The sequence below is a fragment of the Amblyomma maculatum genome, chromosome 1 (genome assembly GCF_055883805.1).
Source record: "Amblyomma maculatum isolate TAMU_Amacu chromosome 1, ASM5588380v1, whole genome shotgun sequence".
Lineage (NCBI taxonomy): Eukaryota > Metazoa > Arthropoda > Arachnida > Ixodida > Ixodidae > Amblyomma > Amblyomma maculatum.
This window is the reverse complement of record NC_139344.1, coordinates 102,322,536-102,334,921: the sequence shown is the minus strand read 5'-3', so window position 1 is coordinate 102,334,921 and position 12,386 is coordinate 102,322,536. Positions and strand designations below refer to the sequence as shown.

The 12,386-nt window shown below is 48.4% G+C and overlaps 1 protein-coding gene across 1 annotated transcript in view; it reads right to left on the bottom strand.

The window, feature by feature from the left end:
• The window catches only part of LOC146203332 (E3 ubiquitin-protein ligase RNF212B-like), a 99,334-nt gene that overhangs the window by 36,760 nt on the left and 50,188 nt on the right, over window positions 1-12,386 (bottom strand). The window contains exons 8-10 of the mRNA XM_084602999.1: window positions 6,089-6,140; window positions 5,617-5,659; window positions 475-565 (exon numbers count right to left, since the gene is read on the bottom strand). Of these exons, the coding sequence (XP_084459125.1) occupies window positions 475-565; window positions 5,617-5,659; window positions 6,089-6,140 (186 nt within the window). The remainder of the gene's footprint in view (window positions 1-474; window positions 566-5,616; window positions 5,660-6,088; window positions 6,141-12,386) is intronic.

Genomic DNA, 12,386 nt, shown 5'->3' with positions numbered 1-12,386 from the left:
TTAGTCCCTGCGCATCCCCTCGGTCCATCGACCGGACAACGGGTTTCCATATTAACGAGGCGTTATTATACTGAAAGAGATTGGACCCCAGAAAAATCGTCCTTATTAATGAGATTCGTATTAACAATGCACAACTGTGCTAATGAGCATAAATCAAGCAGGAATACCTGTTACGGATATTTCGCCTTTTTACGTTCTGCTCACGAGTAGCTCGATAGATGTATCTACGTAAAATGTATTTCAAAGTCTACCGCAGCCAAGTACATAAATTTCGGATCTGCATTCTCGAAGTGGCGACCAATTATTGGCATTTTTTTTTCTTTCCCTTTGAGGTACGTAGAAATACGTAGAGGTACGTAGAAATAAGAGAGGCCTGATGTTGATCCTGCTTTCTCCAACCACTTCCTAGCTTCTTCAGTCACTGAAGGATGCGCGTTGGCTGCGAGGAGGCTAGCGAAAGGCGAGGTTCCTTACGGTAAGGTGGCGTGCCATGGGCGACGACCATGCGTCCGGCATACTGGTCGTCATGGGCGTAGGCGTAGGCACCTCTCTGCTGGGATAGGTCCTGCGGTGTTGGCATCAAGGCAGTCAATCACGTGCATTCTGAAATCCCCCCGTGGCACAACTGTTGCCCGCACTCGGTGGGAACAATGCTACTTTTCCTATTTAGGCCCCACTGAATGAAAGTCTGCATGCTAGAAATCCTACGTGAATGACGCCAGCCATTACACGGTTGGTTGTCATCAATGAAACGGGTGGTCGTAGAATGTAAAGGATGTCAATCTGAGAAGCATGTTTTTATACGTTCGCTTCGAAATGCAACCAGTGTACGGGCTCCATATAGAAGGTGACATACAACGATAAAACATGCGGATACACGGCGCTGCACTATTTCATGGCGTGCAGATAAACCCCAATCGAAGTAACGTGCTGTATGCTTTGAGAGGGGAGCGCGGTGCGTGTTGGAACGTAGTCCCCCATTGGTATTTTAAAAGCACAGTTCTCAAGCGCCCGTTCCTGGCTCGAGCGACGTTGTTTTCGCCGTAGTTGTAACCAATGTGCAGCTATAGGGTGGCCACCTAGCGCATTTGGCACAGGGCAACCTGGGGTGCAACCTGCCATGCTCATCCGGAACACATATATCTGGAGAGTGGCAGCGTTGGGATCCTGAGGAACCCCTGAGGGACTCCGGGCATGGAAGTGGTACAGATTGCTACTCGAGTGTCCAACTGCCAGCTCGGCAGCTGCCAGATGGGGCAGGTGACATCAACCACCTTAAATCCTGAGTCACACATGCAGCCTCAAGGGCATGCAAGGACGTTCGGATGGCTAGGCTAAAGCTTGGCTTTAAACCTGTGTCAGGTGGTTTTTCGTATAATATGGCAGCTTACGACTGTACGCTGTGCACGTTCGAGAGGACGTGTGATGTTATACGGGCATAACTTGAGAGAGTAGGAATTTAGCGCCTAGCAAGGTGCCTGAAAGAGAGCGAATATCGGAAAGGGATATGCCTCCGAGCTTAAGGAATACGCAGATTATGCGTGGTGAAATACGTTTACGCAGTAGAGAAACGCGCCCGCGCCGCTCGAGGCGAGCTCGTCGAAACACGACGGCGGTGGCGGCAGGTGCCATGAAAGCATCTCCCAGTTGAAGGACGGTTGTAGAGTAGGCTCAAACTGGACGTATATAAAAACATGTCTCTCAGCTTATTTACCTCTGCATATTGCAAAACAAGATACCTACATGGCTGCGCTCGAATTTCGCTCGAAAATATGAAGTATCTGGACAGAGCATCCAACCAGACTCAATACATACGAAACCTGTGCTCGGGTCTCACTTCCGCCAAAATCCGCGCAAGAATGTTGTCCAGGGACGGTTCTCATTCACAGTGGCGGAGCTGCTAGATACCGATTTAAATATTTGAACCCAAATTACGACAGGTGTTCTTTCGACCGGATCTCGTCCAAGTAGAATGCTGCTTTGCCTCAGGGAGTTGTGGTAAGACCTGATGGCCGCCTGCGGAACTCGGGATACATTCGCAACGTATTTGCGACCGATCCTTCTACGTAATACGTTATGTGCACTGGGTTACAGCCGATATCGCACTGGTGAATGCGCTCAACCTTCGAGGCTATACACTAGGTGTCAACGAGTTTTGATTGAGGGCTAGCAAATGTAGACTTTGTAAGCTCCACTCAGTGCTGATTTGGCGGGAGCTGCCAACTGGGGTTTCTCAATTCTGGTGGGAGGCGGAGGGAATCGAACTCTTCAGCACCCTTGTATTCCAGGTGAGGCATGCTACCGCTAGACAACGCATGCCAGTTCGTACGGCTTTGTTAAACGAAGCTTTATACCTGTGTCGGAAGGTCCTCCAGTGTAATATGGTAGATACGAATAAATGGTTTGGTTTGGCTTTCGGGTTTAGCCAAACAAAACCATTTATTGGTATCTGCCATATTATGTGAAGAACCTGCTGCCATAGGTATAAAGCTCCGTTTAAGGAATAAATACTAAAGAGTATGTGTGAGATAACAGAGGTACAAGTTGAGGGATATTGGCGATTCGAAGTATGTGCACGTAAAGGTGAGCCGCAGACGGGCGCCGTTATAGCTCCCAAACAACCTCGCCGTAGTGCTGCTGCTCCTGGCGGGAGGCGCCATCTATGGCAGAAAAATGGCCGGCCGCTCGTTCTCCTTGCACTGCCGCATTCCCGCTCCCTTCCGTGCACGTGCAGAGCTCTCGCGCCGCATCTATCTGCGGCGGGGCGCAGTGTGCCCTAGGCGGCGCTGCTTCAGAAAAATTTCCTCGTTTGACTTTTATTTTCCGTACATCGAACTTGGAAAAGGTTGAAAATTTCGTTGGTAATATGTGCTCTCTGAAGCAGACAGTCGACAACTACGATACATACTGGACGCGACGTGTGCTTCGATAGTCAGCGATCACATTTCAAACGCCACATCCTTCGTGCTAGTCATTTTAAGTAATAGCTTATACAGCTTGTTCGCTCGAATATCCACCTGCACAGTAGCAGTAATAGTCGCGTAGCAGTATTCGTAGTAGTCCGCGCCGCGTGCGGATCCCAAGCTCAAGTTTCAGCGCACGACGCCAGTGCCGCGGTGCGAGGCTACTGGGGAGGAGCGCGGCGGGCGCTGCCGACCAAATGGCGGCGGTATCTCCAGTAGCACGCGCGCGTACGCGCTGTTCAGTAGAGCGGGGAGTAGGAGTGGAGCGCGGCATCGGGTGCTCGCGATCTCTAATGGATGCCTTTGTTTGAAAAGATAAAAAGACCTGATTCAATAAGTTTTCTTTCAAGAATGCTGGTCTCCTTGCCTGTTATGAAGGATAAGATGAGAGGTGAACAGGGTAACGGTTAATTCAAGAACTGGAAGGTGCCCATTAAATTAAAAATGAACTGTTGCTCGCCGAAAAACATGTCTCGTGGGTTCAGAATAGACCGATTGATTTTACCGAAACACTGCATTATACAGCATTAATGCTTTTCCAATTCTCGGACGCAGAGGTCGAAACATTGGCTGTTGCCCCGCTGGTGCAATGAGTCGTAATAATTTACATTCAGGTGTACAGCAGCTTCGCTTTACAGTGAGCGTAAGTGCCGGCTTTGCAAGGGCATCTTCTGTGTCGAAAGAAAAGCTCTAACGTTTCATGGCATGATCGGGATTATCATGGCTACTATGAGCAAATAAACGTGAGCTAGCATGGACTTTTATCGCTGCCTTAAAAGTGCTCAGCAAATGGGGCCTTGGCAGCATGCCTGTCCAATAATCGGGGAACGGATACAAGGAAACAATAAAACTCTAAAATTTGTTTTAGGGTGTATTAATATTGTTTCGCATGCGTTTGCGCTCTAGTTATTTAGACGTGCGCGTCGCGTGCACTGCTCTGGCACCACCGCGGTATTAAACACTGCGTTTGCAGAGCCAATTATGTGCCTGTAAAGCCCGTATTCTCGCGAAATTCCTGGTGTGAGAACCGGATTACATGAGACAAGCTTCTTCAGGCTAGCTCCAAGCCTTTCCAGATCTTAAGAGTTCCGCTGCTTCACGAATAATTCCGCGGTGTGATACTTCAATTGATGAAGAACGCTTGTCTCTTACCTTCCAGGGCGTTTCAATGGATATATGCCACTGCCATATAAATATGGTTTTCGCATGCCATTAACTTTCATACCTAAGAGAACACGGTTAATTATCCAATGATGTCACATAAAAACAAATAAAGCGTACTCTTCATATTAAACAGAGCATAACATACATCGAGTGCGCTGTTGAGTGCTTCGATTCGTAGTATTTATAGAGGGTTCCGTATTTCGAGCATATACTAAAAATAAGGAGAACAACTAAGCTCCGCCGTTAATGGTGTGACGAGATAACATTTCACACACACACTGATGACGCTTTGCACTTTTTAATTTATTTCTGGGTTTGGTTTGGTTTATGGGATATTTAACGTCTGAAAGCCACTCTGGCTATGACAGACGTCGTCGTGGAGCCCACCGGAAATTTCGATCACCTGTGGTTTTTAACGTACTTTGACAATGCACAGTACACGGGCTCCTTGCTTATTTCGTTGTTTTTAATGTTTTACACAGATACTCAGCATCATCAAGCATTGGCTTTTCATTCTGAGCATTTTGACGCCTCTGAACACCCTTTTGCTATTTTTTTTTCAATTCTTTAATTCAACAATTATTCAAATAATTATATTGATTTCATTAAATCATCGTCGCCTGTTAGACACAAATCAATCAGCAATCACTAAAATAAAAAAATTTGAATGCTACGATTTTTTTACCCAGCCCCCGATTATTTCCGACACGCGGTGGCGACTACTGCTACAATACACCGGCGGCTTTTCGGTCGAATAAGCTGTTTAAGCTATCGCTTAAAACGGCTAATACAAAGCACTCGGCTTACGCGATGTGGTCACTGACTTCCGAAGTGCACTTCGCATTCAATTGTGTATCGTAGTTGTCAACCGTCTGCTTCAAGTAGTACACGTTATCAACTAACTTTTCAAACTTATGCAAGTTCGATTTACAGAAAACAAAATGTCAAGAAAGCATATTTTCCTGAAGCTGTGCCGCTCACGTGACACTGCGACACGCCGCAGATGCAGCGCGAGAGCTCTACACGTGCATGCAAGTGAGTGGGAATGCGGCAGTGCAAGCAGAACGCCCACCTGGCGCGGCCCTCGTATTCCCTGTTTCTATTTTTTTTTTTTGCCATAGATGGCGCTCTCCGTCAGGAGCAGCAGCGCCGCCGCGTGACACTTTGGTAGCTTATAATGTTGTAGCGTCATGCCCTCAAAAGGCGCGCAGCTTAAGTGCCTCCCTCAATTTTGATGAGAGGTTTACTAGTTATTTAGAGGTGCTGGCAGAAGGCACACCAAAGGGCAAATCAAATGAGCGTCGAGGTGAAAACGTTCAGTCGCTCTCGGCAGAGAATCCTAAGGGAATTTTTCTTTCAACATGCTACTCCTAATATGCAGTAAGCGGAAAACATGGAAACCCTCAAGTTCGTCCTCTACAACACTTTTCGGGAAGGCAAGGTAAAGCACATGAGAGGGCATAACGCGTAGATGCCACTGTGGACTCACCATGTTGGCCATCATGGTGGCGGCCTGTCTGCTCGGTGTGAAACTGCACGGAAAACAAGTTCGGTTATCACAAACCCGCTCTTGGTCATGAGAAAAATAAAGAGTTGTTCACAAATCATATCTCCGCACTCAACGTCAACAGTTTGCAGAAGCCAGTGCTGCGTCTGAGTTCTGCTTTTATTTGCAGATCGAGTGCAGATCGAGATTGAGTGCACGCAACTTGCACTCCGCACGAGTGAAATCTGCAGCCTGTCGCAACTGGAATATTTAAAATGACTGAGTGAATGGGATTCGTTGCAGATATTACGCTCAATGGTTGCTGAGTCATTATTAGGCACCACGTCATAAAGCCATAACCGCAGTCTTGAAGACGTTTGCAGCGAGGCAGTAGAAGATACCGCCACGTTTTCCGAGCATGGTAAGGTTAGGTATTGGTGGTCACGGAGCACGTATTCAGCAGCGGTTCATTTACCTGGAGACGATGGCCGCGGGCTTCTGCTTTCTTGGAGTGCGCAGCCCGAACTCTGCGAATGGTGACAAAACGAAAAAAAAAAAAGACAAAGTGAGGAAAAAGGCAGGCGCGCCGAATAGATCGACGCCTTCACGACCGCCGTACGTTTGGTCTCGCCAACAAGGGGGTTGCGGCAGCCAAATGACTGACGTCTACCGCTGCCGAATCGCGCGGCTACGGTGCACAGCGACGACGCATGCGTACGTAACGCTCATGCGGGAGACCGCCTCAGTGGCCGGTCTGAAGGTGACCTCTCTCTGATGGGGATCGCAGTTTACTGACAGGTTTTACTTACGGTTCAAACTACGGGTGCTCTTTTACTGCAACTGTGCATGTGGGACTTGTTTGCACGTGATGGCGAAAGCGATGAGACCACAAAAATGATGGGGGGGGGAGGGGGAGGGGGGGGTGAGATGTGCGGCAGGGGTAATGCTGTTGCAATACGGCCAGGCTGCTGTTTGCCATCGTGATTGCGGCGGCCTGTCACAGCCCGTGAAGACAGGGGCGCGCCGCCCCATCTAGCCCTCCAGCAAAAGTGCATTGGCGGCCAGCCTCGAGACGGAGCCTGATACGGTACTCGGCGTGAGTTGCGGCGTCTGTACAGCAGCCCGGTCATGGGGTCGCGCGGAAGTTTTGGTGGCGAATAGATGCTTTTGGGGATTGCCGAGATCTCGCCTGATTGTTAAGCGGAGTTTTACACAGTGCCATGCATAATGTCATATGCCTTCCAATTAAGCTGCTTGAAGCCTGCCAGGAACCTGGAGGCCAGAAGCGCGCTAAATATGTAACCACGTTCGAGGCGATCTAATGCCTTTTGCTGGTCAAAAGAAGCCAGAAGACCACTTGCCAAGCGCTGTTGCGTTCAGTAAAATATGTTGCGAGTGACAAGCGATAGGCTGTGGATTTCGATACCAGGAGTAGAGCAGGCCTAACAGTTACCGGTGAGGTTGGGCAACATGCTCCTCAAGCACCGAATTCCAATACCTGTTAAAACTATATGTTATCAACGTTAAGAAGCGTGATTGGCATGCGCTCGTGCGAAAAAAAGAAAATGGCTTCTGCCTCCAAATGACCTCCCTCCGGCCAAAGGCGTCGATCAATTTTCATGACGGAAATGGACACTGCCCACAAAATCCTCCAATGACAACGCAAGCAGAAGAAAGGGGGTTCACTAATCCACGGCGTCATGGAAATCGGTCGACGCCACTGACCGAAGGGGTGTCGTTGGGGGGACACCTGCAGCTTTTTTCTCGAGTATAGCAGAAAGCTGGATGCAATGCTGTTGACGCGCGTTGAATTCGCTGGAGTACAAATTTCTAGTGCAACATCACGGCCGATAATTTTTGTCAGTATCTGTCACGCTTCAGTTAATTTCAAGCATGAGCACTTTGCCAGAAAAGCCACGATCGCTGTTCCGCACCGGGGACTTGCTACAAGCCATGGTGAAGTGGGACACGTTTAGGATGCTGGCTACAGCTGACGGGACTCGAGCTCGAACATGCCTCTCACGCGTGAAAGCGGCCCTGCGCTGGAAGACCTTACTCATTGGCAGAGGTTGTTTTGAAGTTTCTGCTGCCAGCCAACTCTCCGGTTTAGTCCGGAATAAAAACAATCGTCGTCGCCCAGACAGTGTTCAGCCTGGTTTGCGATAGCATAACACACACACACACACACAAGCACGCAGCACTTGTGGGCATACACATGAATCCCCTATCCCATATAACAGCCGCGCGTAATTATCACGAGAGCTTGCGCGCGCAGTTAGGAAGAATGGTGAGAGGCAGGGCATATAACCTGGAGACCTCTCCACGGTCCAAGACTACTTACTGGTGTTGGACGAGCGTACCTCTTGCGATTATCTTGGGTCTTCGGGCAGTTGATCGCGCACGCGCGCTGTTTTGATTTTCCGCCGGCGAGATCGCCGCCGTCACCTTCGTCGGGACGTTTGCTCGCTTCGGGGGTTGTATATGAGTACTACATTTTGCCATGTACTCGGGCAGAATAAGGCCTGCTCGAGTACGCAACTCGGTGTTCGTCCCCTCTGGCCCGAACCCGCCGCAGTGGCGACTTCTCGCACCGCGGGTTGGGGGTCCCAGCTCTGCCTCCTAGGTCTGGCACACTGGGGCTAGAAGGCGACACCGCGTCTAGCCCCCCTTTGGTAAGTTATCTTAAGAGTAACCTCCATATTCCTCGCGCCCGAACGTGGGGCCGGAGGTGTGACAAATAGTGTCTATGGGTATCCGACTATCGACGCGAAGACTAGCCATGGCATTGAGCAGGACTGACTTTCACTCTCTCCTAATACTGCAGTGTTGATTGCACAACGGCAACAAAATAAAGCCACCACAACTTTTATTACCTCAAGAACTCAGGAATTGACGCTAGCCACTGGCCTTGTAATATTCTGGGAAGGGCACACGACTCCACCGCTTTACGGCAGGGTGACGCACGGACTCTGGTGTGGTGGGCATTCTCTCGTATTTTGATTTTACCATGCTCTACGGGAGGACGGACAACGTTGTGGCGTATGCACTTTTGCGCGCGCACGTTGGTGGCATGAGAAGTAACGTTACTATCCATTCTGCCGCTCGTTAGCCAGTTTGGCGCGATAGCTCGCAGCAGGCAGCCTTGGAGAAGGGGCGGACTACTTGACTTCTTTGGGCGCAAGTGGGGACCATTTTAACTGTATCAGTGCAGTGGGGAGCCTAGTTAGCCGAAGGGAGCGCACGGAGACTTCCCTCACCGAATTGGTAGACCCAAACGCGCCGGACGCTGTTGTTAAAGCAGCACGGCATTCTGTTCCACTTTCATCATCATCATTATAATCAGCTGGACTATACCTACTGCAAGGCGAAGGCTTCTCCCATATTTCTCCAATTAGCCCTGTCCTGTGCTAGCAGCATCCACTTCACCCCTGCGAACTTCTTAACCTCATCCGCCCACTTAATAATCTGTCACCCCCTGCTACACTTCCCTTGGAATCAAATTTGTTACACTAAATGACCATCCGTTGACCTCTCTTCGCACTACACGCCCTACCCATGTCCATTTCTTCTCGATTTCCGCTAGAATGTCATTAACTCGAGTTATTTCTCTGATCCACTTTGCGCGCTTCTTATCTCTTAACGTTACACCTACCATTTTGCGCTCTATAGCCCTCTGCGTTGTCCTCAACTTAAGTAGAACCCTTTTCGTTAGACTCCACGCTTCAGCCCCATAGGTGAGTACATGTAAGATGCAACTGTTATATACCTGCCTCTTGAGCGATGCCGGTAAGCTGCCAGTCATAATCCGCGATTATTTGCCAAATGCATTCGACCCCAATCTTATTCTCCTAGTTATTTCTCTTTCATGATCTGAATCTGCGGTTACTACCTGTCCTAAGTAGACATATTCATTTACGACTTCCAATGCTTCTCTACCTATTGCAAACTGCTTTTCCTTCCCTATAGGCCTATTGCAAACTGATTTTCCTTCCCTATGGGCTGTTGAACATTATCTTAGTCTTCTGCATATTGGTTTTTAAGCCCACCTTCCTGCTTTTTCCTGGATCATCAATCATTCCTTGCAATTCATCCCCTGAGTTACTTAGCAAGATAATGTCATCAGCGAATCGCAGAATACTGAAGTATTCGCCATCCACCCTTATCCCTAACTGCTCCCATTCCAAGCCTCTGAATACTTCCTCTAAGCCTCTAAGCAGGCTGTGAATAGTACTGGAAAGATCGTGCCTCCTTGCCTAACACCCTTCTTTATGGGAAATTTGTTGCTTTCTTTATGCAGAACAATGGTTGCTGTGCAGCCACTATATATATTTTTGAGTACTTTCACATACGGCTCGCCTACACCCTGATTTCGCAATGCCTGCATGACAGCTGATGTTTCTACTGAGTGAAATGATTTTTCGTAATCAATGAATGTTATATATATGGACTGGTTATATTCCGAGCAATTTCTATCACCTGATTGATGGTATAGATATTATCAATAGTTGTGTACCCTTTCCTAAAACTGCTTGATATTTAGCTTGGTTGCAGTCTAAGGTTATCCTGATTCTGTTAGCAATTATCTTAGTAAATAGCTTATACGTAAAGGACAGTAAGCTGAATGATTTGTAATTTTTCAAGTCCTTAGGATCCCCTTTCTTATGAATTAAGATAATGTTAGTGTTCTTCCAGGATTCTGGTACCGTCCATGACACCAGGCATTGCGTATATAGGGTGGCCAGTTTTCCTAGCACGATATCTCCCCCGTCCTTCAACAAATCTGCAGTTACCTGATCTTCCCCAGATGCTTTCCCCCTTTTCATAGTTTCTAAAGCTTTCTTAAAGTCGTCCTCCTTCGTCACTGGCACAAAGTCTAACTGCTATTCACTATACTGCCAATCTAATTATTGTCCTGACTACTTCGGTCACTGTATAGAGCAGTTTAGAACTTCTCGGCTATTTTGACTATCTTGTCCATATTCGTGGTGACATTGCTTGCTTTGGCCTTTAGCGCATACATTTGAGTTTTTCCTATGCCTAATGTTCTCTTCACCGATTTAAAGCTGCCGCTGTTCTTTAGAGCATGCTCGATTTTTTTTCTATGCTACACTTCCTTATGTCGGACACTGCATCCATTGATTACTTTCGATAGCTCTGCCAATTTTATACTGTCTGTCGGGTTGTAGGCCTTCATGCTTTGGTGTTTCTGAATAAAATCTGTCCAATTCTACTCTCTATCAGGCTTTAGCTCCAAGCATACTGCAGCCACTTTCTTCTTCGAAACAGCCTTCAATCCAGTTCATTTATCAGGGGCTCTTTTGATTGAGATTGAACTTGAAGCAGCGCTTAAGTCCTTTCATAGAAACCGTAGCCAAGATTCGGACGGCCTAACTACTGAGTTTAAGTCAAGTTCTGGGGGCAGCTCGGAAAGGCTTTCACCGCCCTTGTGAACAGGCTCTTGTATGAGGGGACGCTTTCAGACACTCTAAGGGAAGAGCTGATCACTCCCCACTGTAAGGATTAGTCGAGACGCACTGACCTGTGAGCCTGGCATCCAGTTACGCTCTTGAATGTCGACTACAAGCTCACTCTAGGTTAATTTGGTTCCTTCCAGATATTATAGGTACTTATCATGCTTGTTGTGTTCCAAGTCGCTCTACCCAACTCCACAGTTTTGCCCTCAGGGACCTCTTCCTTTGGGCTCAACGCACACATTTTTCAGGTGTTCTCTGCTTTTTTGATCAGGAAAAGGCATTCGACGTGGTTAGCCATTTATACTTCAAGTCCTGGAGGAAGCTGGTATAGACTGATTTCCAGCGCATGGTCAGAGTTCTATTTCCAGGCCAGTTTCAGCCGTCATAGTGTTAGGTCGTACCTCAGAGGCTTTCGAAGTGGGCCTTGGAGTCTGGCAGGGATGCCCCCTATCTCCTGGTCCCTGTGCTTGCGTTCGAAGTTCTTTTAAAAAGACCTTTTCGGGTCAGTCGGACAGCTCGTTTCTTTTGCCACCAGGTTCTCCACCAGCTCCCATCTTTGCCTACACAGATGGCCTAACCATTGTCGTCCCGGATTAGGCTTCTTCCTCCTCCGTTCTGGATGTCATTGAGATGCACTGTAAGGCGGGTGGGGCTAAAGTCAATAGGTCGAAGAGTGCCAACCTCTTCATGGTTGTGCACCATGCAGTCCGCTCATGGTCTTCCCATGAAGTCTGAAGTTCGTCTCCTTGGGTTTTACTTCAATCAGGAAGGTTCCTCAGGTAAAAATTTTGCATTGGCTAGTGAAAAAACTTTATCAAGGGCAAGCGATTACGAAAAGCTTTTGTGTCCGCTCATGGCTCAGACCACTATCACACGGTCCCTCCTGTACTCTGTGCTGACGTACGCCGCTGGCATAACACCTCTGTCGGCACAGACGAAGCTCTTTCTGGAGCGGATCCTTTTCCGTTTCTTGTGGGGCGATGTTCCAGACACGTCAAAAGGCCTGTGGTGAAGCTGCTTAGGTATAGGGAAGGCCTCGGCATTCTTTAACTGGGCATTGTAGCCTCGACCTAGCACGTCAGGTGGACCCAAGTGGCTCTGCTCCGACATGCCTCTTACTCGAAGCCCGACTTCGTATTTACTCGACTCCGCCTCTTCGCCCAGAGCACGTATTCTCATTTCATGCCGCGTTTGGGCTCTAAATCGCCCTTTTACGCCCAAGCAGCCACCTGCCTTGAGTGACTTCGTAAGGCGGAGGCGGGCATCGATACGGTTTTGGTTCCTCTCAAGAAGTTGGTT